At 48.0% G+C, this 25035-nt stretch overlaps 1 protein-coding gene across 1 annotated transcript in view; it reads left to right on the top strand.

The window, feature by feature from the left end:
• The window catches only part of RTF1 (RTF1 homolog, Paf1/RNA polymerase II complex component), a 588556-nt gene that overhangs the window by 339861 nt on the left and 223660 nt on the right, over nt 1-25035 (top strand). The window contains exon 12 of the mRNA XM_082242851.1: nt 13294-13371. Within this exon, the coding sequence (XP_082098977.1) occupies nt 13294-13371 (78 nt within the window). The remainder of the gene's footprint in view (nt 1-13293; nt 13372-25035) is intronic.

Here is a 25035-nt window from a genome sequence, read left to right as displayed (position 1 = left end):
TAGGGGCAAGGAACTTAATTGTAAACGTGTTGCTTTCTTCACGGCACATAAGCTGCCCTTTCGTCCGTCTGGATCGCAGGAAAAGGGTTTGAGATCCACCCGTAACTTTGCGGGAGGCTCTAAGACCCTGTAATAGTAAGTCCAAAGTGGGCACTTCTGGTTCTGCAGACAAGCCTTCACAAGCTTGAAGGAGCACCCTCACCCACATCTGGGGTGGGGGGACGTATTTGTTTTTTTCCGTATCTGTGGACCTTGCTCATTCAGGATAGATGGGTCCACAAGTTGGTTCGGTCACAGGATCGAGTTTTGCTCCTTGCCTCCGACAAGGTTCTTTCCTTCCTACTTACGACTGCCAACTTACGCCTGTCTCACGAGCGGCTACAGGGCCTCTATGGGGCAGTGCAGGACCTGTTAGCACAAGGAGGTATTGTCCTGGTTCCGTAGTCGGAACGTTTTCAAGGATTTTATTCAAATCTGTTTAGTTCCCAGGAAGGAAGGCAAGGTTTGTCCGATCTTTGCTGTCAAGGCTCTGAACTACTTTGTGTGGATTCAGAAATTTCTGATGGAGTCCATCCGTACAGTAGTAGCTTTCCTTCATCAGGGGGATCTTTTGGCTTCTAGCGATCTTAAGGACGCTTACCTTCATATTCCAATATGTCGGGCATCAGTGTTTTCTCAGTTTTGACGTTTGAGAGGAGTATTAATTTGTAGCGTTACCTTTAGGTCTCGCCTCAGCTTCTTGGATGTTCACAAAGGTTTTGGCCCCAGTACTGGCCTTGCTTCAGCAGAAGGGGATCGCGGTACTGGGTTACCTGGACGATATGCTTCTGCGTACAGAGTCGTCTTCGACTCTAGAAGCCGACTTGCACATTACTGTGCAAACTCTACAGGAGTTTGGATGGACACTAAATTTTCAGAAATCGGCACTAACTTCGTCCACCAAGCTGAATAGGGTGTTTCTTCCTCAGGCGAAACTTCTGAAGCTACGGCTCCTGTTGTCCAACCATCGGTCGTCACTCAAGACTTGCATGCCACTGCTGGGTCTGATGGTTTCCACCTTTTGAGGCAGTTCCTTTTGCGCAGTTCCATACCAGATCTCTGTAAAAGGAGATTCTGGCCAAATGGAAAAAGGATCGGCTGTCTTTGGACAATTTGATCCTGTTGAGTCGGGGTTTGAGGGAGTATGCTGTGGTGGCTCTGCTCCCCGGCCCTTCATCGTGGGAAAATCCTTTCTTCCCCCGTATTGGACTGTTATCACCACGGATGCCACTCTGTCCGGATGGGGAGGTTTCTTGGAAGTATACTTGGCCCAAGGTGTTTGGACTTGAGAGGAGTCCAGGCTGCAGATCAACTGGAAATTCGGGCGATCAGACTTTGTCTCAATGTCTGTTGAAAGCCTGGTGCTGAAGGACAGAGGGCTGTCTGAGTCGGTGATTCCCGAAAAAAAAAAAAAAAAATCTATTTCCAGGAAGGTTTATCATTGCATTTAAAAGGCGTACATTACTTGGTGTGAGTTTCGGGGGTGTTCTCCCCTTTCCTTTTCTGTGTCTTGCCTGTTAGAGTTTCTACAATTAGGTGTAGATCAACATTTGGCTCTGGGCACCATCAAGCGCCAGATTTCCTCTTTGGTCATATTTTTCCAAAGGCAGTTAGCGGCGAAGTCCTTGGTTCACACTTTTGTGCAGGGAGTTTGCCATCTGGCTCTGCCGATGAGATCCCTGGTGCCTCCGTGGGCCCTCAATTTGGTACTATCGGTGCTTCAAAAGCCTCCCTTAGAAGATATTTGAGAATTTCCTCTGCTTACTCTGTCGCACAAGGTGGCCTTTTTAGTCGCTATTGCATGTAGGGTGTCTGAGTTGACTGTTGTCCTGTCGGTCACCTTACCTGGTGATTCATAGAGACAAAATGGTGTTGCGACCCTGTCAAGCGTTCCTTGCTAAGATTGTCTCAGGGTTTCATTTGATTGAAGATATTGTGTTTGCGTCCTAAGCCGAAACATCCTAACGAAATTGCTCTACATTCCTTGGATGTGGTCAGGGCGATTCGGGTGTACCTGGCAGTGACTAAACCGATTCGAAAATCCGATTCTTTGTTACGGATGGACCTCGTAAGGGTCAGGCCGCATCTGCTGCAACCATTTCCAAGTGGATCAGGCAGACAGTGGTGCAGGCCTATTCCATTAAGGGTCAGGTTCCTCCTTTTCCTGTTAAGGCGCGTTCTACAAGGGCGCTTAGTGTCCGGGCCTTCTGTCATCAGGCGTCAGTGGTTCAGGTGTGCAAGGCGGCTACATGGTCGTCTGTACACACATTCCACACAGTTTTTTAAGGAGGATGTACTTGCATCTTCTGATGCAGCGTTTGGCCGCAAAGTTTTGCAGGCTGCGGTTGCAGAGGCTTCCGCTTCTCGAAGGTGTCACTTGAGCTGAGCTCCAGGTGTTACTAGTTGAGCTTCTGTTTTTACCCGTTTGGCTATGTTTAGCCTTGTTGGGAATTCTATGTATTGCTGTGTTTTTTCCCACCCCTCATATTGATACTGCTTTGGGATATCCCAATGGTCTAGAAGACATGGAGCTGTGTTCGCCAGTGAACGAAAGAGAACTGGATTTTTGTCTTACCGTAAAATCCTTTTTTCTGAGGTTCACTGACGAACACAGCACCCTCCCCTCTGTTGTGTTGAGTTATGTTCTTCTGACACTGCTTGTTACAAACAGAAGTCCTATAGCAGGAAGTGATGGTATACCCTCTGGGACTGCCCCGGGGGCGTAACCAAAAAAGTTTCCGCCTAGTCCTACCCCTGAAGAGACAGCAGCATAAAGCCCAATTGTCTAGAAGACATGGAGCTGTGTTTCTCAGTGAACCTCAGAGAAAAGGGTTTTACGGTAAGACAAAAATCCCAGTTTTTTGCAATTGAGCCTGCAGAGCAATGCACCCATAACAGAGGCTGCTGAAAGCGGTACAGGTGGTGCGGGCAGTTACTCATTGAGAACTACGTTGTCTGTCCCTGTGGCTTATTTATTTTGGGCCAGTTTAGACCACATACACAATTGTCCCCCCCCCCCTCTCCTGGCGGGTTTTGGTGTGGATGTGGGCCCCTTCCTAGGACGGTCGGACCCCCGGGATTCCCCTCTGTCCTGTCACACACCCCCCCCCCCCTTACCTGCGCCCCTTACCTACTCACCTACTGGGGATAAGGGGCGCTTGCAGCTAACCCTGAAGGCTGGGACCGGGCGTCATGATGATGGGGGTGGGGGGTGCGCCTCCAGCGACTGGACAAATACCTGTCACTACCAGGGCCCCCCATTCTGACAAACCCATCCAGCAGGCTGCGGGGTCCCCTCGGGGGCTCCCAGAAGCTCTACAGGCCACATGGGGCTGCCATTTTCTTGTAGCCCATGTGCTGCATAGGATCGGCAAGTCATATTTCTGTAGCCCAGTGGCCATTTTTGCAGTGAATCCCTATTGACAATCAATGGCGGGCATGTTTTTAGAGTACCTTGAGGCATTTTTTGGGCAGTGGAGCCCCCCCCCTATTCCCTAGTGCTGACACTCAGTTTTTTTTTTTTTTTATTTCTTCTGATCAAGATCGCTGCAGATACGTGCTGTACTGATATCCTTGGTCTTTCTGGTGCATCTCTGATGCGGTTAGGGAGTCTGGCGGTCTCTCTCTCTCTCTCTCTCTCTCTCTGCTGAGTGTCTTCAGTGCTTTGTGCCTGACCTCTTGGGGGCGCTTTAGCAACGTGGGACGTTCCAAAAAAAGTTTTATTTTTTTTTTTTTTTTTTTAATTTTTTCTGCGGGATCCCCTGGTGCGACATGGACCCTGTGGCACGCGTTTCCCCCACCTGACCCCCTCTCGGAGGCCGCAGATCCCAGCCATCCATAGATGCACTGTTGGCAGTCCTAAAATCTTATGTCCCGGGTGGAGGCGGTCTTTAAGGGGCAAAGTACCAAAAAAGCGCCCCTGCCTCAACTGATGGGTCAGATTCTGAATCTGATTCAGCCACCGTAGATGGTCTAACTGCCTCACGCCCTGTTTCCTCTGATAGTGAGGATGGCACCTCTCCTTCCACCACCGCTCAAGAAAAGGCGCTGGTGGGTGCACTAGTTGTATCTGTGCGTGAGACCCTAAAAATGGAGGACGCAGCTGCGACTGAGGCGCAGGTTACGTTTGGCACTCATAAGCCATCCAGAGCTGCAAAGGTTTTCCCCTTTCCTGCATGTTTTGACAACATGGTGAAAAAAGTGTGACTGCCACATCCTTTAAGGGTTTTGGCGGATAGAAAGGCGAAGTCGGTGGCCTCAATATGTACTCCTCGGCGGGGTCTGCACTCAGACCGGTGTTTACTATTGCCCTTGTGTCTCAAACCTTGACTGAATGGGCTAAATTACTACGCCGTGACCTGGAGGGGGAACATCTCCCCCCTGCTTTTGCGGAGCTGGCAGACCAGTTGATTTAGGGGCAATTTCTTTGCAATGCCTCGCTGGATGTGGCTCCGCATTAATGTGATGACGCGAGGGGGGGGGGGCGGTAACCAGTCTGGTTACCGCACCCCGCGTCATCGCGTTCATGCCCGCTGGCCCTCCCTCCAGTGACTATGCGCTTCCGCTGCCTGTTTGATTGTCATCTTTCAGCTGCTGCTGCTGGCCAGTCTCAGGGCAAACCACGGACCTGGAAGGAATCCTACCAGTCCTATAGACACTTACACCAATGTAAAATATGTGTCAATAAAATTAAGCATCCGCTCCACTGAGTGGTGCCTTTCTGTTAACTTTTTTTCTGCCTGTTCGTGGGACTGTGGCTTCGGCATTTTGTGTATCTGACAGTGCCATCCATACCAGTCCGGCTGCACCTTCATGACTGCCTGAACTGCTTTATTCCTGGCAAGCAGGAGCGCCCATTTAATGTTCTTTCTCCAGTATAGACAGGAGTAAGCGCCGCATTTGTGCATCTGTGCCATCCATACCAGTCCGGTCCGCCTGCACCTCCATCATGACTGTGGCTTCGGCCTAAAGAGTAAGCGCCGCATGTTGTGCATCTGACAGTGCCCATCCATACCAGTCCGGCTGCACCTCCATCATGACTGCCTGAACTGAAGCTTTATTTTATCCCCAAGCAGGAGCGGCCATTAATCTTCTTTCTCCATTTACAGTATATTGGTCAAATTACAAGTTTTAACTTTTTGGGGGTAACACAGTTTCAGCTAAAGTTAGTGTCTTCACAGTGTAGCAATGCCAGGGAAATGCAGCTTTAAAAATGTATGGCTTCATGATGAAAAGTATGAGAGGTGGCTGGAGAAATATCAGGACCCGAGACATGCTAAATGTACAGTGTGTCGTAAAACATTTGACATTTCAAACATGGGAGAGGCAGCTGTCTGGCCACGCTAAAGGTGCAAAGCACCAGTCTGCAGCTGCATGCTCGACAGCTTCCCATCCGATCGCTGGCTTTTTTAACCAGTGCGCCTTAAGCGACACCGGCTCCTAGCTGCGCCAGCGGTGCTTCGATCTCATCCACTGTAAAACAAGGGACCATTTTGAGTCGCGCTGTATCCAGAAACCAAACCCTAACTGCAGAGGTACTGTACGCTACAAATCTTGTCATTTATTTTAGTAAAAATATGCTGGGTGTGACATGGATTTTCTTCCTTTTTAACATGTATATATAGACATTTCATGAAACATTATGTCATGAATATTTACGTGAAGTCATGGAAAAGTCATAGAACTTTATTAGTAAAAATGTGTATGAACTCTGGGCTCTCCGGACTGGCCTTGCCGAGCTTGGTAAGCCGACCTGGTCAGGCTAGTCGCAGACGTTCCTTGGAGACTTCCTCTCAGGGAGGATCTACTGTCTCAAGGGCCAATCTTTCATCCTGTTTCACAGTCAATGGCCTTGACGGTTTGGCTGTTGAAAGCCAGGTGCTGAAGGACAGGGGGTTGTCTGCTGCAGTGATTCCCACTCTGCTTAAAGCGAGAAAAGCGACTTCTAGAAAGATCTATCATCGTACATGGAAGTCTGATATGGCATGGTGCGAGTCTCTTGGGGTTCCCCTCGCTCTTAGGCCTCTTTCACACGCTCCGTAGGCGGATCCGTGTTGCTCAGCGGGGATCGATCCGTGATCCCCGCTGAGCCGGCGGATGACAGCTGTCTCCGCTTGCAGAGCGGAGAGGGAGGTGTCTCAGCCGCCGCTGCCCTCTATGGGGGATCGGATGAGAGCGGACCGCCTGTCCGCTCTCATCCGATCCGATTACTGAACGGATGGAAAAATAGGGTTTCCATCCGTCCAGATTTCACGGACAGGATCGCATACGGATGGCAGCGGGTGTCAGCGGAGGTGTCTCCGCTGACATCCGCTGCCCCATAGAGCTGCATGGAGGATTCGATCAGATCCGCCTAAAAAAACTGACAGGCGGATCTGATCGGACCGCCCGTGTGAAAGAGCCCTTACTCGGTTGCTTGGATCTTGGCCTTCAATGGGGAGTTGATCAAAAATTGGCCTTGAATATTATCAAGGATCAGGTCTCGGGCTTAGCAATTTTCTTCCAAAGGCCGTTGGCCACCCATTCCCTGGTACGTAACTTTATCAAGGGGGTGTGACACTTGGCACCTCCGGTGCGACTGCTGTTGCCACTTTGGACCTTAATTGCAAAAAAAGGAAATTTATCTATGACTTGCCACATAAAATGTCTAGTTGCCTCCATCCCTATATGTGTATATAAAAACAAGGACAAGAATGTGGGACTTTAAATGAGGTCAACAAGACATAGAGGTTTATTTAATTAATGCATATACATATAAAGATTTGTTACATGAACACAAACCGAGATATAGCATACAGTAAGTTGCATAGTACATATTGAATCAAAGAAATATAAATACAATGTTTCAAGGATCAAGCAAGGATCACTCAAGAATAAAATTAATACAATAAGACCTCATAATCTGTGTGCTCACAATCTTTAAATATGTCACAATTCAATGAAACATCTAAGTAATTGTAGTCTCGACGCGTTTCATGGACCTCCGTCCATTCATCAAGAGCTTGAATGTAAATTTGTAGGTCTAAAAATGAAAATATGAGTTGTAATAATATACTTGTATGATATAATAAATTGTAATGGTATGATGGAAAAACACTACCTTAAGCAGTGTCATAGATCCATGAGCAGACCAATATAGGAGAGGGAGACCGAAGCCGATCCAGTGGAGGCATGCTGGGACCACAGTGGAGTCTGAAAATGTTTATATATACATTATACATTTTCAAACTCCACTGGTTTTCTCTCCGGAGTGTCATCCTTGGAGCTTTTAAAGTTGTACTCCACTCTGTCCATGGCCCTCTCCTCCATGATGTCCCGGTGTGCTGGAGGTTATCCATGCCTCAGCTCCGGATCAGGCGTCCCCTGGATCGGCTTCGGTCTCCCTCTCCTATACTGGTCTGCTCATGGATATGGATGTCTTTTTAGACATACAAATTTGGATGTCTTTTTAGACATACAAATTTACATTCAAGCTCCTGATGAATGGACGGAGGTCCATGAAATGCGTCAAGAGCCTACAATTACTCAGATGTTTCATTGAATTGTGACATATTTACAGATTGTGAGCACACAGATTATGATGTCTTATTGTATTCATTTTATTCTTGAGAGACCCTTGCTTGATCCTAGAAACGTATTTATATTTCTTTGATTCAATATGTACTATGCAACTTACTGTATGCTATATCTCTGTGTTCATGTGACAAATCTTTATCTGTATATGCATTCATTTAATAAACCTCTGTCTAGTTGACCTAATTTAAAGTCCCACATTTTTGTCCTTGTCTTTATATATACTTTGGGACCTTAATTTGGTGCGGTCTGCCAGAAACCTCCTTTTTGAAAATATTCGGGAGATTCCCCTGCCTACCTTATCCCTGAAGGTGGCCTTTTTTGGTGGCTTTTACTTCTGCATGCAGAGTGTCGGAACTGGTGGCGTTGTCCTGTCGTTCTCCCTATCTGTTTGTTCACAGGGATAAAGTGGTGCTTCGTCCAGATCCGTCCTTCCTTCCGAAGGTGGTTTCCACTTAAATGAGGATATTGTGCTACCCTCCTTGTGTCCTAAACCTAAACATCCTAAGGAATTTGCACTGCATACTTTGAATGTGGTTCGGGCAATCAGGGTGTACTTGACGACTACTGAGTCTCTTCAAAAGTCAAATTCGCTCTTTGTACTCACGGGTGGACCAAAGAAAGGGATGCCTGCGTCTGCTGCTATTATTTTCAGATGGTTTAGACCAGGGGTGGGCAAACTTTTTGACTCGAGGGCCGCAATGGGTTCATATATTGGACCCGGGGGCTGGACCAAGAGTAGATGGTAGATGGGGCGGTGTGTATGCGTGCCCCCTTTGAATGCCGATATGCCAGCGTGCCCCCTTTGAATGCCGATATGCCAGCGTGCCCCCTTTGAATGCCGATATGCCAGCGTGCCCCCTTTGAATGCCGATATGCCAGCGTGCCCCCTTTGAATGCCGATATGCCAGCGTGCCCCCTTTGAATGCCGATATGCCAGCCCCCCCCCCCCCCATGAGACCAGTGCACTTATCTCAGGCAGCGCTTCTCTTCAGGCCCCCGACGTCTCCTCGAGTCCTCAGTCCTCACGCCTCCTCCTCGGCCAATGGCATGGGGTTTGCCTTTAGGCTAATCATGAAGCGGGAGGACCCGCTTCCTGATTGGCCAGGAGGAGGATCCGTGTGACAATAGCGAATTTTCATTCACTATTGTCACACAATGGGCGGGCTCAGGCACACTGCTCTGCGCCCCGGCCGCAACCGCCGAAGTTCCTCGGGCGGCCCGGTACCGTTTGATCCACAGTACCGTTCCGGGGGTTGGGGAACACTGAGCGCTCCGCGGGCCGGATTAAAAGGTCCGCCAGGCCGTATACGGCCCGCGGGCCGTAGTTTGTCCATTACTGGTTTAGACAGACAGAAAGGTGGAACCTAACCCTTAACTGAATAAGCCTGCACAACTCTGTTAAGGTGCATTCTACTTGGGCGCTTAGTGCTTCCTGGGCTTTGCACCATCAGGCATCTGTGGTTCAGGTTTGCAAGTCGGCTACCTGGTCGTCTGTTCATACCTTAACAAAGTTTTAAAAGGTGGATGTGCTGGCATCTGCAGATACCTCTTTGGCCACAAAGTTTGGCAGGCTGCCGTTTAAGGGTGTTTTTAGTCTCCCTTGAGTGTGTTTAATGTTTTTTTCAGTTGGGTCTCATCTTGTTGTTCTGATGAGTCCTATGTTCCCTGGTTGGCTATGGTTTAGCCTTGGGGAATTATTTTCTGCTGTTCCCACCCCTCATTTTTGTGGTACTGCATGGGGATGTCCCTACTGTTATGAAGAACAGAGAATGCATCCGTCAATGAACGATAGAGAAAATTGGATTTTTGTCTTACCATAAAATCCTTTTCTCTGAAGTTCATTGACTGACACAGTACCTGCCCCTCTATTTTGAGTTGGGTTTGTATTGTTTTCTCTGACACTGCTTTGTTACAAAACTGACATCCTATAGCAGAGAGGGGGAGTATACCTCCTGGGACTGCCCATAGGCGTAGCCAGAACTTTTTTCTGCCTAGTGTCCTACTCCTTGAGGGGGCAGTATAACCCTACTGTTATGAAGAACAGAGACTGCGTCCATCAATGAACTTCAGAGAAAAGGATTTTACGGTAAGACAACAATCCAATCTTTTTTTTCTGCATCAAAAACGCATTGGATAATAGGTTACACACATGTCCTTAACTAGTGCGACTTCTGATGCGACTTGAGTAGCACAGAATCTCATGACAAAGGAAAAAGCATAGTTTTCAGTTGTGCCCTGTGTTTTAAGCCCCATAAACGTCTATGCTAAACACTCACAGAAGTTGCATTCCATAATAATTCCTTTGCAACTTTGGTAAGATACTGTGTGGTGGTGTTTTCCAGGTCATCTTTGCTGCCCAAAAGCACTCCATCCAAGCAAATTCAATTTACATCTGAGCGTAGCGGAAACTTGCATTCCTACCCATGTTTTTTTTTTTTTTTTGAGCGTAAATACGCATAGGACAGACCATTTACATGAATGCATTTGCTGTAACTTAGCGAAAGGCAAATTTTCTGAGTGGGTTGCAGTGCATTTAGAAAAGTATAGATGCAAACACAGCCTAAATGGTAACACAAGCACTACGTGCGTTTGCCACATGTTGTAAAACACACAGCAAAACGCATTTTTTTTTGGGCAGGTTGCCATATATTTAGAAATGCGCAGATCTAAATGTTAAAGCATGTACGGCACACATTTGCCATGCATTATCAAAATGCATGGCCAATTGCACATTTTCTGAGTGGTTTCAGAAACTCGCAAATGCAGCCCAAATGTTAACTCGAGCGATGCGAGTTTTCCAAGCCTTTCCAAATTACGCGGCAAAGCGCATGTTTTCTGTGCAGGTTTCTGTGCGTCTAAACATGAAGATACAAATGCAGCCTAAGTGGCAACACACATTTGTTGTGCATTTTGAAAAAAAAATGGGCAAAGCACACATTCTCTGTGTGGGTTGCTGTTCGTTTGGAAATGTGCAGATGTGAATAAATCCTAATTAACGACACCCCAATGCGACAAAGACAAAACGTGCTACAAACAAAACGGACAACACTTAACTGGGAAGCTTCATAAGCTACTTTGGGCATTTGTCACGCATTGGACAGCCCATTCAAGTGAATGGGCTGCCCTATGTGCGTGTTTACACATGAAAATACGCTGGATGACCAGGGAATGTCAGTTTTTTTAGTTCTGTTACCCACATACCTTATATCTGTAATCCTTTAAGGTGTCTCTTTGGGTATATTGATGATGAATCTCTTTCCAAAAACACAACTTTTTCTACACCTAGTTGTTTTATGCTAAAAAATCCATCATTATGCAATGAAAAATCCACAAACCTCCCACTATAACTTTTTTGTCCAGCCTTGTTAACCAAGCTCTCCCATTGTACACATTAACGTATGAGGCTAGAGGTTGCCCCTGTAAATTCCTTAAAATGTGGAATCTATGGGTAAGTTCTAACTGCACTATACCCTCTTACTAAAATCATTAGCCAAAGATGAGGATTCACTGTGAATCCCTTTATTTTCACTTCCTTCTGATTAAATGTGTTTCAGTATACCAATGTTTTGATACCTTTAGCTCTTCTGTTATCGAGTATAAGATGTATAATTATTACCTCTATATTGAACTGTGTGTAATGAATGGACATGTATATTGCATATAATGATATTTGAGCACGGTTTACTCTATTTCCTCTGTTTTTGTTCTTTTTGTACCATTTTTTGTTTTCTGTACAATAAGGTTAACTTGTTGCCGACCGCCGCACGACTATCTACGTCGGCGGTCAGCCCCTCACAGGCAAAGTGACGTAGGGCTACGTCACTAGCTTGTGAGGGTCTAGGGAGCGAGCGCGTGCCGCCGGAGGCGCGCTCCCGCGTGGTCACGGACCCCCCCCCCCCCGCGCGTGTGACCGGCGGACCCCATGTCCGCCGGCCACTCTGCGATCGGCGGGGGAGAGGGAGAAAGTCAGGCAGCTTGTGTAAACAAGCTGCCTGTCATTCTCCCCTCCTGTATGAGAGATGATCATATGGATCTACTATGTAGATCCGTTGATCACTCTGCATACAGTTGAAGCCACAGCCAATCACAATCACGCCCCTAGGGACACACACAGCCCCTCCCTCTCAAATAAAGTTAACCCCTTCACTACCAGTGTATTTTTACAGTAACAGTGCATATATATAGCACTGATTACTGTAGAAATGTCACTGGTAACCCCAAAAGTGTCAAAAATGTCAGTCAAGGGTCCGATCTGTCCGCCGCAATGTCGCAGTACCGCAAAAAAAAATCGCAGATCGCCGCCATTACGCGTTAAAAAAAAAACCAACAAAAATGACAAAAATCTTTCCCTTTGTTAGTAAACGCAATAACTTTTGCGCAAACAAATCAAAATATGCTATTTGCGATTTTTTTTTTTACCAAACATGGGTAGCATAAAACAAATTGGCCGAAAATGTTAAAAAAATTTTGATTTTTACATTTTTTTGGGGGGGGAATTTCATATAAAAAAAGGGAAAAATATTGCTATTTTTGCAAAATTTACGCTCTTTTTTTTTGTTTATAGCACGTGATCAAAAAATCGCACAGGTGATCAAATACCGCCAAAAGAAAGCTCTGTTTGTGGGAAAAAAAGGACGCCAAATTCGTTTAGGTACAGCGTCGCACGACCGCGCAATTGTCCGTTAAAGTCACGCAGTGCCGAATCGCAAAATACCCCCTGGTCGTTTAGCAGCCAAATCCTCCGGGGCTTAAGTGGTTAAAAAAAAAAAGATGACCAGGGAGGAGAGGTGAGGATTAAAGAGAAAACACTCATCCAAAAAAGTTGTATAGAAGTTGCTTAGCTTATCTAATGCTGATGCTTTTGAGATGACATAGAAGTCTATGGGCTGAAATCGCACTCGAGTGTAGTGTAGAAACCTTTTCCAATGTCAAAAACACATAAAAAAATGCACTGGAATGCATCCAATGCGCATTTTGCACAAGATATCACCTGGTGGGCTTTGGCACTGAAGATAACCTAGATTACCTTATAAAACTTTCCCTCACTTGTTGATCAAGTATGGCTAACTGCCAACCCCCTGTCTAAAAAGAACTCAAGATCATTTAACTCCTTAAATGGAGATTTGAAATTGTTACTAGCGGTTAGATATCTATATGCCAAATAGTCAATAGCACTTTAATTAGCACTTTCTGCATCCGACAATCAGCTATTACACCTAACAGAACAGCAATTACAAGTGCAACCAGATTTACTTTTATTTTACCCCCTAGAAGCATTTCATGTTTCTAGTAAAGTTTTACCCATATAATAAACCACATATACAATGTAATAACGATGTTGCATTGTTTAAAAGTAACAAAAGATTTTTGGAATCTATTTTAAATAGCAAACTCCTATATCAAAGAATTCCAAAATCATAGGGTCCTTAAGGCACCATATAGAAGTGTCTTTTATGGGTTGCTTAGGGGCTGTTAATCTTTTTATAGTCAAGGGACCATGCAAGTGTGCATGGTGTGATGCAGTGAAGCTGTGACCTGGGAAGTGGTTAACTCTTTGACTGAAGATGAGATGTCACTTTGTGTAGCCAGGTTCGTGTTTTCCCATTTTTCGGGAGTATGGCATCAACTTTCCTTTCATGTGTTATAATATCTTCTGTATTTTAACCTTTTTCAATGTAGATTGTTAAAGAGAAGGAACGATTCCGAAAAGCTCCATCAAATTATGCCATGAAAAAGACACAGCTTCTGAAAGATAAGGTAAAAATCCAGTCACACAGAGAATTCTATAAGATATTGATTCCTTGAATGTTAAGTTCATGTGTAGAAGATTAAAGGATGTTAACTTTTTAAAAAATATATAAAAATAAAGTACATGCACATTTTTTTTTTCTTTGCAGGTAATTTATTTATTTTTTTTTCTTAGGAGCCTGCAGAGCAATTGCATCAACGATCAGATCGTGGTTGCAATGTCAGGCTTCAGCAGACTCTCAGTAAAGTGGTCTTCCCGTACAGGCAGACAGTTACTGAAGAGCAGGAAGCTCAATGAGCTCGCCAGCACCTTTGCAGTTCATTGAGAACTACAAGCTGTCTGCCATGACATTAAGTCCATTCATTCACAGAACACTGTGAATGAATGATGCTGTGTGGGTGGAGCCCTGCGCACCTCCTTTTTTTAAATTGAGAATGAGTACAGGACAAGGATCTCCTGGCCACTGTCATGGAAAAGGGATGTGGGGAAAGGTTACTTTACATGTTTTGTGTTAAACCTTAAAGTGGTTCTAAAGGGATAAGGTTTTTTTTAACATATATTCTATGTATTTAGGTAAAAAAAAACACCTGGGTGCAGCTCCTCCCCCAGCCCCGTCTCATACTTCACTGAGCCCTTTCTCAATTCAGCGATGTGCATGAGAGATGCGGTTCTTCTGGGTGTTTCTCTCTCTCTCTCTCTCCTCATTGGGTTCACACAGCAGCGAGAGCTGTTAGCTCCTGCTGCTTGTCAATCACATCCAGTGAGCCAATGAATAGAGAATGAAGGGGATGGGGCACAATGTCCATTCACAGGACCGCAGCTTGGAAGTAAGCCTGCTCGAGTGCCCCCATAGCAAGGGCCTTGCTATTGAGGGCACTCGGCAGGGGCCATGATCGCTAGCGGGGGACCCAAAAAAAAGGACTGGGGCAGGTCTGTGAAAAACCAATGCACAGAGCAAGTAAGTATAACAGGTTTGTTATTTTAAAAAAAATGACAACCTTTTTAGAATTTCCAAATGAAAGTTCCAGTGTATCCTTTCTCAAAACAGAGCTGTGATGAAATGACATCAAATAAAAAAAAAAGAAAGAAATACAATCAAAATTACACCCAAGTGAGAATGAGTGCTATAAATCATTAAAAATATTATTAAAAAAAGTGTCCCAAATATCCAAGAGTAATGTTCATCCATATAATTAACTCCAAAAACCACCTTGTGCTGTGAATGTAGTGATCCCACTCCTATTGGTTGATGCGCTCACCAGATAATCAAAAACAAAATGGAATGGGAGTAACCATTCACAAGATAAGGCGATACCCCCGCGGTGTGAAGGGTAAAAAAATACTTTTTCTCTTACGTCCTCCGACAGTCGCCGCCTCTTCATATTCGTCACATATGGGGGTATTAGACTTTGCTCCGAAGGAGTAGCTAGGCAACAGAATATGTTAACAATAAAGCTTTAACATATCCCACCCTCAAGGGGTGGTCCCCTCAGTCAATACCCTCCTACTTCCTGCAACCATATCCCAGTTTTAATGTCTAGCTTGTCAGGAGTGGCTGGCTCTCTCTGTGCTGGGACTTTTTGTCCCAGACTCTTTCTTCTTTTTGATATTTTGTTTGAGTTTTCTCTCTACCTTTACTTAGCTGTTATTTTTGTCAGCATTAGTTAGTTCTTCGGACGAAGAGGATCATGCGGACTGGGTCTCGGGCTGATCCCCCTGGTCGCAGGTCGTGGGTCAGTGGCTTCCCAGTCTGCCATCGAGCGTTCAGCCAGGTAACGCTCCTGGCACGGTGAACGACCCATCCCTGTTCGGTGCAGGGATGATTGGTGAGGTGGCTACCTCACCGGACGCTGTGCGGTTTCTGAACCGCCATTGTGTGCGTCTTGAGTAGCGACTCTCCCTGCCTCATGTGCAGCGGCTTGTTCGCCTGTGCGGGTTCCCCACGCCATGTGAGGTAAGTGTATCTATGTGGGGACCTGTCTGTCTGGGGGGGTCTCAGTCTGGGACTGTGTAACCTGCCTTTAATCACACTGCTTGTCTCCCTATCTCTCGGCTGCATGCTGTGGGCTGCAAGGGGGGGGGGGAGCTGTATGACACTGAGTATGTCAGGCTGGGCAGTGTGAGGAGCTGTGTGCTGTGGGGCATGTTTTTAATGGCATGTTGGGGCATATACAGCGATCGCTGCGGCGATCTAACATGTATCCATATTATGGGATGATATTGTGTGTGATTTTATGCACTGTGGAGCGGCGATTTCGGCGCCAAACGGCGCCATTTTACCGGCGCCCGCTCCGGCCGCATGGTTTACATGCACGGCGGCCATTTTCTTGTAGCCTCCATAGGCTTACATAGAGCGCCCTGGCAGCATCACTTCCTCTCTCCTGGAAGCACCGATCGAGGCAGCAGCTGCAGCGGAGTCTCCTCAGGTTTTATCCTTCTATTCCTGTGTTCCATTGCCTGTATTCAGTCTGTATATTCCCTGTGGGGGTCTCATTGTGCCTGAGTGTGGTGCGGTGGGCTGCGCTTGCCGCGCTTGCTGTAAGGGGGCAGTTAACCCTTGGTTGTCTGGCATACAGGGGCAATGGATTCTCAGGAGGGCAAATTTCCCACAGTCTTGGTGGAAAGCCAGGGGACCGCTGTTTCCCCCCCAGGGGGGGATTTGGCCACTATTGTGGCTGGCCTTGCTGCACAGGTGCAAATGCTGGTGGCTGCTCAATCTACTAAACGGCCCGGAGTTGCTCTGTCCTCTGATTCTGAGGGTGAAGGTGATGGGGCTGTTCTGGCGGGGACCCCCCTATCGGGGTCCCGCTCCTCTCTGGATCTAGTGGGGTCTGAGGTAGAGGCTGAAGTTGAGGGGGTTGATAATTCTCCCCCTGGCTCGCCTGAAGAGCTTGCAATCATGGATGAGTTGATTGCTTCCATTAAGCAGACGCTACGTTTGCAGGACGAGGTGTGTCCCCCAGCTGCCTTGGCGGCTTATGGGACGCAGAGAAAACGCAGGACGCCGCAGGTCTTTCCCTGCAATGCTGATTTTCAGCGCGCTGTTAAGGACCAATGGCGCGATTTGCGCAAGCCTTTTGCGGTACCAAGTAAATTTAAGCTGCGTTATCCTTTCTCGCCTGCCACTGATGAACGGTGGTGTGTGCCTCCGCCTGTAGATCATGCTATTGCGGTTTTGAACAAAGCCACTGCGATCCCGGCAGAGGGATCCCCTATTTTCCGTGATGCCACGGATAGGAGACTGGAGTCTCTTGCCCGTCATACTTATTCTGTTACGGGTTCTATGCTTAAGGCTCTGTTTGCTTCTCTCATGGCGGCCCAGGCGATCGCAAGTTGGACGCAGATGCTTAGGCGCGTCCTAGTGGCCGATTCGGCCTCAGCGGCGACCCTGGATATGGTGGATCAGATCCACCAGGGTGTCATGTATCTGTGTGATGCGGACCTGGACCTGATTCCGTTGGCCGCGCGTGTGCACAGCGTGGCGGTGTGGTCTCGCCGCCTGGTTTGGTTGAAATGTTGGTCGGTGGACCAATCTTCACGTAAAACCTTAGCCAATCTGCCTTATGATGGGTCTCGCCTTTTTGGGGAGTCCCTGGATGTGTTGATTAAGGGGATTACTGGGGGTAAGAGCACTCTCTTGCCCCATTTCCCCAAGGCTAAGGGGGCTTCTGGGAAGAAGCATGCTAATTTTCGGCCCCCTCAGGGGTCCTTTCGTGCCTTTCGGCCGCACTACAAGGGCAAACCGTTCAAGGGCCAGGGCTCTCAGAAGAAGCCCTGGTCTGGAAAACAGAAGTCCGGCCAATCCGGACCTGCGGCCCATAACAGTTCGGCCTGAAGGGGCGCCCTCACCCAGTTTTGGGGTGGGGGGACGCTTGCTCGGTTTTCTTCAGCCCTGGTTGGCCCGTGTGCGGGACAGATGGGTTCTGGAAATCGTTCGATCTGGTTACAAGATCGAGTTTCTCTCTCGGCCAGAGAGCAGATTTTTTCCCTCAAATCTACAACTGTCTCCAGAGCGCCTGCGGGATCTGCGCCTGGCGGTGCGGGACCTGAGGGCTCAGGGAGTGGTGGTTCCGGTGCCTCATCGGGACAGATTTCGGGGGTTTTATTCCAATCTGTTCACTGTGCCCAGAAAGGAGGGCAAGGTTCGTCCAATTCTGGACTTGAAAGCTCTGAACCGCTCTGTGCGGGTTCGCAAGTTCCGCATGGAATCCCTGCGCTCGGTGGTGGCTGCCCTGGTTCCGGGGGAATTCATGGCCTCCATCGATTTGAAGGATGCGTATCTTCACATCCCCATATTCGAGGGTCATCAGAGATACCTTCGATTTGCCATTGCGGAGGATCACTACCAGTTCGTGGCGTTGCCCTTTGGGCTCGCCTCGGCTCCGCGGGTCTTCACCAAGGTGCTTGCACCGGTTCTGGCATTATTGAGAGCCCAGGGCATTTCTGTCCTGGGGTATCTGGACGACATTCTGATTCGGTCTGCGACCAGTCAGGGTCTGGAGAAGGACCTGTCTGTCACGATGCAAACTCTGCAGGAGTTCGGTTGGACGATAAATGTTCCAAAGTCGACTCTGAGTCCGTCGGTTCGTCTTCCCTATCTGGGAATGATACTGGACTCGGTGCAGGCGAAGGTCTTCCTGCCGGAAGACAAACTCAGGACTCTTCAGGAGGAAGTCAGGTCCCTCAGGGACGTTCCGAACTCGTCTCTGCGGACGTGTATGAGATGTCTGGGATTGATGGTCTCGGCTTTCGAGGCGATTCCTTTCGCGCAGTTTCACACGCGGGGTCTCCAAGCGGAGATCTTGTCCAAGTGGGACGGGCGACCTCAATCTCTGGATCTTCAGATCTCGTTGAGTCATCGCACCAGGGAAAACCTCCTGTGGTGGCTCCAGTCCCCGTTGGTGTCCGGGGGCAAGTCGTTTCGTCCGATCTCGTGGACGATAATCACCACGGATGCCAGCCTGTCGGGCTGGGGTGGTGTTCTGGGCGTTTTGTCCGCCCAGGGGACCTGGTCGGAGGGGGAGTCTGCCCTCCCGATCAACATTCTGGAATTGCGTGCGATAAGGCTCTGTCTTCATCGCTGGACGGACCGGCTGCAGGGCTGCCCGGTTCGGGTGCAGACGGACAATGCCACGGCGGTGGCCTACATCAACCACCAAGGGGGCACCAGGAGTGCCCGAGCGGCTCGAGAAGTGGCCGACATTCTGTCTTGGGCCGAGACTCATGTCCCGGCGATAACGGCGGTTCACATTCCGGGAGTGGAGAACTGGCAGGCGGACTATCTGAGTCGCCAGACCCTGGATCAGGGGGAATGGTCTCTCCACCCGGCTGTCTTCCAGATGTTGTGCGCGAAGTGGGGTCTTCCAGATGTGGACCTGTTCGCGTCTCGCCTCAACTACAAGGTGAAGGGGTTCGTGGCAAGGACGCGCGACCCTCGGGCGGACGCGTCGGACGCGTTAGTGGCCCCGTGGCATCAGTACAGGCTGATGTACGCGTTTCCACCGATTCAGTTGCTGTCCCGGTTCCTTCGCAGGTTACACTCGGAACGCAGCACGGTGATTCTTGTGGCACCGGACTGGCCTCGCCGGTCCTGGTACGCAGACCTCGTGAATCTGGCGGTCGACGCCCCCTGGCGTCTGCCTCTTCGGGACGATCTACTGTCTCAAGGACCGATTTACCATCCTGCTTTACAGTCGCTGGCTTTGACGGCCTGGCTGTTGAGACCGAGGTCCTGAAGGAGAAGGGTCTCTCTCCAGAGGTTGTTCATACCTTGATCAACGCGAGGAAGTCTTCCTCGGGAAAGGTTTATTACCGTACTTGGAAGGCCTATTTTGCCTGGTGTGAGTCCAGGGGGTTTTCACCCCGCACGTACTCGGTTTCCCGTGTGCTGTCTTTCCTCCAGACGGGTGTCGATCAGCGTTTGGCGCTGGCTACGATAAAGGGTCAGGTGTCTGCGCTGGCCGTTCTGTTTCAACGTCCCGTAGCTTCCAACTCCTTGGTTGGCACTTTTATTCAGGGTGTGCGGCATCTGGTTCCTCCTAGGAGGGATCCCTTGCCCCCTTGGGACTTGAATCTAGTCCTGTCCGTGTTACAACGTGCTCCTTTTGAACAGATCAGGGAGATCTCGTTGTCTATGTTGTCCAAAAAGGTCGCCTTTTTGGTGGCGATCACTTCGGCTCGCAGAGTGTCGGAACTGGCGGCTTTGTCCTGCAAGTCTCCGTACCTGGTTGTTCATTTGGATAAGGTGGTCTTGCGACCTAATCCTTCTTTTCTGCCGAAACGAGTTTCGGAATTCCATCTTAACGAGGATATTGTTTTGCCTTCGTTGTGCACGAAGCCTAAACATCCTAAGGAGGTGAGATTGCATTCTCTGGATGTTGTTCGAGCGATTAGGGTTTACCTTAAATCGACTGAGTCTTTTCGAAAGACGGACTCCTTGTTTGTTCTTCCAGAGGGTCCTCGGAAGGGCATGGCGGCTTCCGCCTCTACCATTGCCAAATGGATCAGGCAGACCATTGAACAGGCTTATGCCTTGCAGGGGAAGGTTCCCCCTGTGCCTGTGAAGGCGCACTCTACTAGATCTCTGAGTACGTCTTGGGCCTGTCGTCATGGGGCTTCTGTAGCCCAGGTGTGTAAGGCGGCGACTTGGTCGACCGTGCACACTTTCACAAAATTCTACAAAGTAGATGTTCAGGCATCGGCGGATGCTTCCTTTGGCCGCAAGGTTCTTAGTGCGGCTGTTCCCTAGGGTCCCTTGTTGGGGACTCCTGGCTGTTGGGATAAGTTTTGTATCCCCTGGTTTTTTGTCTTTTCCTGGGTTGTTGCTCCTGTTGAGCACTTATTTTTGCTGTTGCCCAGCTAGTTCCTTCCTTTGGTAAGGTTCCTTTCTTTGATGTGGAGACTGCGTTGCCTTTCGGCGCGGATGCGTTTCCCACCCCTCATGTTTGCACTGCTTTGGGACGTCCCCATATGTGACGAATATGAAGAGGCGGCGACTGTCGGAGGACGTAAGAGAAAACGGAATTTTTGTAAAATCTTACCTGTAAAATTCCTTTCTCTGAGTCCTCCGACAGTCGCCGCCCCCGCCCCTCTTTTGGGGTTTGAATGTATACTCTACTGCTATTCCACTAAAACTGAGATATGGTTGCAGGAAGTAGGAGGGTATTGACTGAGGGGACCACCCCTTGAGGGTGGGATATGTTAAAGCTTTATTGTTAACATATTCTGTTGCCTAGCTACTCCTTCGGAGCAAAGTCTAATACCCCCATATGTGACGAATATGAAGAGGCGGCGACTGTCGGAGGACTCAGAGAAAGGAATTTTACAGGTAAGATTTTACAAAAATTCCGTTATTCAAAAATTGAAAATTAATAACATATTGTCACACATATCTGCAAACACAAATCACAAGACATGACATTAACATGATTAAAATAACATCCCAATGACAGTGCAGGCGAATGAATACAGAGGCTATGTCACTCACAGCTCTAGAATAAGCAAATATCAAACTCCTGCTATGCTGTGAAACATAATAGCAATGTGATAGTTAGCATTAATTGCATGACTTGGAATCAATCTGAAAACCACAGTAAGTGTATCACATTTCAAAAAATCTGATTCAGTATTGCAGGTGTGGATCGCTCTTCACAGTGCTGTATTTCAGATAAAGAAACATGAGCTGGTCCAATTAATCAGCATAGTAAGGACGCACCTAATAAAACATTTGCTGGTGTAAATACACAGTCCAACCTAAAAGAGATTTCGGAGACTGACTATGGGTGAATGAAAAAACGGTGGCGGACGAAACGCATCATCCAGTGAAGGCTGTTAGTCCCAGATGACAGGCAGGTTTGCTCTGAGCTGCTCGTGCAGCCTTACAAACCGATGTGTGTGGAGAGGCACTGATGGGCAGTAGCTGCCATACTCACCACACTTTATATTGGAAAAAGGAGAAGCCTGCTCATGGGATCACCCTCTTCAGCCTCGTCTCCCCTTGCTAACACAGATACTTCATTTGGACACTCTGAAACTGCCTCCTAAATTCTTAATCACCAGCCTGGTCATGGTCAACTTTGGACCATCATGTTGGGGGCACAAGTGACAAGAAGCAGTGAGTATCACACTCCCCATGTTTGGTTGATATATTATTATCCTACTTAGGCTCCCCTCTATCTGCTTTGAACCGTCCAGCCATGGTGGATGTGTGCTTTAACTTTCAGCTATTATACTCTTCGACTGGAATACCTGACATCAGTGGAATATACTGTTTTTTCCATTCACCTAGAGTCAGTCTCAGAATCTCCCTTTGGATGGACTTTGTATTTACACCAGCAAATGTTTCATCAGGTGTGTTCCTCTACAATGCTGATTAATTGGATCAGCTCATGCTGCCTTATCAGCTATATAGCACTCTGAAGAGCGACCCACACCTCCAACATTGAATTTGACTTTTTGAAATGTCATACACTTATCACTGTGGTTCTTAACTCACGTTTCAAGTTGACTTGAAGTCATGTAATTTATGCCAACCATCACATTGCTATTGTGCTTCACAACATAGTGGGAGTTCTGATGTCTGCATTGCACGGTCTATCAAATGTGGATGTATGTTTGAACTTCCATTCATTATACTCCTTGATTGGAATACCTGACATCAATAGAATATACTGTTTTCTCTTACGTCCTCTGACAGTCGCCGCCCACTCATACAGTCTTCACCAATGGGTATTGACCTCATATCCATAGGAGCAAGCTAGGCATGAGACTTGTTAAAAACAAAGTAATTTACATAGACACACCTATGGGGGCTGTCCCACTGGTCCAATACCCCCCTGCAATCAGCCATCCCAACCCAGTTTGTCTTCTGCCTAGTTAGGAGTGAGTTGGGCTCTCCCTGTGCTGGGGCTACAGTCTCAGCCTTTCTTTCTGTTTTTTATGATTTTATTTCTGAAAAATTTTGTTTTTTCTTTTTTTTTCTTTTTTCTTTTATCAGCGTTTAGTTAGTCACTTTTTCAAGATGATGACAGCATTGCGGAGCTGGGAGTCGCACTGGTCGTCCTGGTGTACCAGGACAGTGCCTTATGGAATCCCAGCGCGCCATTGAGCGTTTAGCAGGCTATGTGTTCACCCTGGCTTCACAAACGACCCATCCCTGTCCTCAGGGATGCAGCCTGCGAGGTGGCTACCTCACCTGGACGTCTCCCCACGGTTCTCCGTGCACTGCTGGCGTCCTGCGTTTTTGGCTTACGGCCCTGAAGGGGTCCTTGGACCCAGAAATAGTTCCTGCGGATCAGCTGGAACTTTTGGATCAGGTGGCCCAGGCCTTGGTGTTCCTGTGTGATGTGTCCATGGATGCGGCTCCCCTGGTGGCCAGAGTTTCGGCTGTGGGGATTGCCTTATGACGCATGGTTTGGCTGAGGAGCTGGTCGGCTGACCAAGCTTCCAAGAAAGCCCTGACAGATCTCCCTTTTCTGGGAGAACGTTTGGTTACTCCTTGGATGAGTTCATCAAAGGTCTGACGGGCGGGAAGAATACTCTATTTCCTCAATCCTCCAAAACTAAAATGCCCCGTACTAAGTGGGGTCCTTTACTGCTCACAGACGTTTTTTTCGTGCATCCAGGGCGCAAGAAAAGGGTAAGCGGTTCAGAGACTCTGGAGGGGCTAAAAAGCATTGGAGCAAGCCCAAAGCCAGTCAGTCCGGTGCTGCGGACAAGTCCTCTTCAGCATGACGGGACACCCTCACCGTCTCAGGGGTGGGGGGACGTCTGCGCTTTTTTCAGAAACCTTGGACTTCCTTCATTCAGGACAATTGGGTTCACAAGCTGGTTTGTTCCGGGTACAAGATGGAATTTTGGTCCCGGCTGGGGGACAGGGTTTTGCAGTCAAATCTTCCTGTCTCTGGAGTGTTTTAAGGATCTTCAGGAAGCTGTGCAGAATCTCCTGGCTCAAGGGGTGAGCCAGGAGGGGCCGGTCCCACTGCAAGAAAGCTCTCGGGAGTTTCTATTCAAACCTGTTCACGGTGACCAGAAAGGAGGGCAAGGTGCGTCCCATCCTGGATCTCAAGGCTCTGAACCGCTTTGTGCGGGTGCAAAAATTTTTTAATCTAATCCATTCGGTTGTTGAACCAGGGGGATTTTATGGCCTCCATCGATATCAAGGATGTCTATTTTCACATCCCCATTTGCAAAGGACATCAAAGATTCCTCCGTCTTGCGGTGGCAGAGGAGCATTTTCAGTTTGTGGCGTTACCCTTTGGTCTCGCCTCCACTCCCAGAGTCTTACCAAGGTACTGGCCCCGGTCCTGGCCTTGTTACGTCAGCGCGATATCTCGATTGTGGGGTACCTGGACGATCTTCTGTTGTGAGCAGTCTCCTATTCGGATATGTTGGGCAACATCTCTATTACAGTTCAGACTCTTCAACAATTCAGGTGTGTGACTGTAATCACCCTCACTGGGAGTGAAAGACAGACACTATGTGACAGATACCTAATGGACACTGAGAATATGGTTTGGATAACTTCAAATGGTAGAGTAATATTTATCAACAATATCTCCAAGAAATATGAAGAATTAATCCCACTTTACACTGAGAGACCTATAGCGTGTTGCCATGAAGTCCATGACTCCTAAATAATCAAAGCAATGCTTAGATGTGTATTGAGATAAGGTGTATTGTATTTCAGAAGCTCGAGGACGGCCGTCTCCTCCTAGTTCAATAGCTCAAGTTGATTGAATCCTTGTCATCGGTTGCTGAGTGGAAATAGTATACGGTTTGTGTTGGTTGTTCTTTAGAGATGTTAATTATATTTCTGTATACAATTTGATCTGCATATGATAATGTAATCAGGCAACCCCTGACCTGATTGGGTAAATTGATCAGGAGGGGGGGGGGGTGCTCATGTGTGTATAAATTGAATGTGAAACTGTTCAATAAATGAGGAGATTCCAGTACAAGCTAAGTTGTCGGCTAGCTTTGTATAGGGGTGGCTGGAAAATCTGATATCTATGTTCACGACTACGAGGAAGCCGTATACTGACGGAAGTCCACAAGTGCAGTGTGGGTTGTGGTTCCGTTACAGAGTGGACAATCAATTTCCAGAAATCTGCTCTGATGCCATCCGTACTGGTCACTTATCTGGGACTGACTCTCGACTCTACTCTGGAGAGGGTCTTTCTCCCCTTAGACGAGCTTCAAAGGGCGATCGGGTTACTGATGGAAACCAATCAGTCTTTCTTGTGGACTTGCATAAGGGCCCTGGGCCTGATGGTGTCGACCTCCGAGCAGTCCCGTTTGCTCAGTCTCTCAAGACCTTTGCAGAAGGAGATTTTGGCAAAGTGGAACAGGGATCCTCAGTCATTGGACCAGAAGATTTGTTTGAGTCATCTCACAAAGTTTGCTCTGTCCTTGTGGCTTCAGTCACCTGTTCTGTGTCAGAATAAGTCATTCCTGCTGTTGTTCTGGACGGTGGTGAACATGGACGCCAGCCTGTTAGCCTTGGGCGGAGTGCTGGGGAAGCTCTGTGCCCAGGGGATTTGGGCAGCAGGGGTGTCCTCGTTGCCGATCAATATTTTGGAGCTGAGGGTGATCAGGCTCTGCCTGCTCCATTGGGTGGGTCAGATGCGCCTCTCTCTGGTTCGGATACAGTCGGACAATGCCACGGCTGTGAC

Source organism: Pelophylax lessonae, assembly GCF_965119305.1.
Source record: "Pelophylax lessonae genome assembly, chromosome: 13".
Lineage (NCBI taxonomy): Eukaryota > Metazoa > Chordata > Amphibia > Anura > Ranidae > Pelophylax > Pelophylax lessonae.
This window is presented reverse-complemented; position numbering and strand designations above follow the sequence as displayed.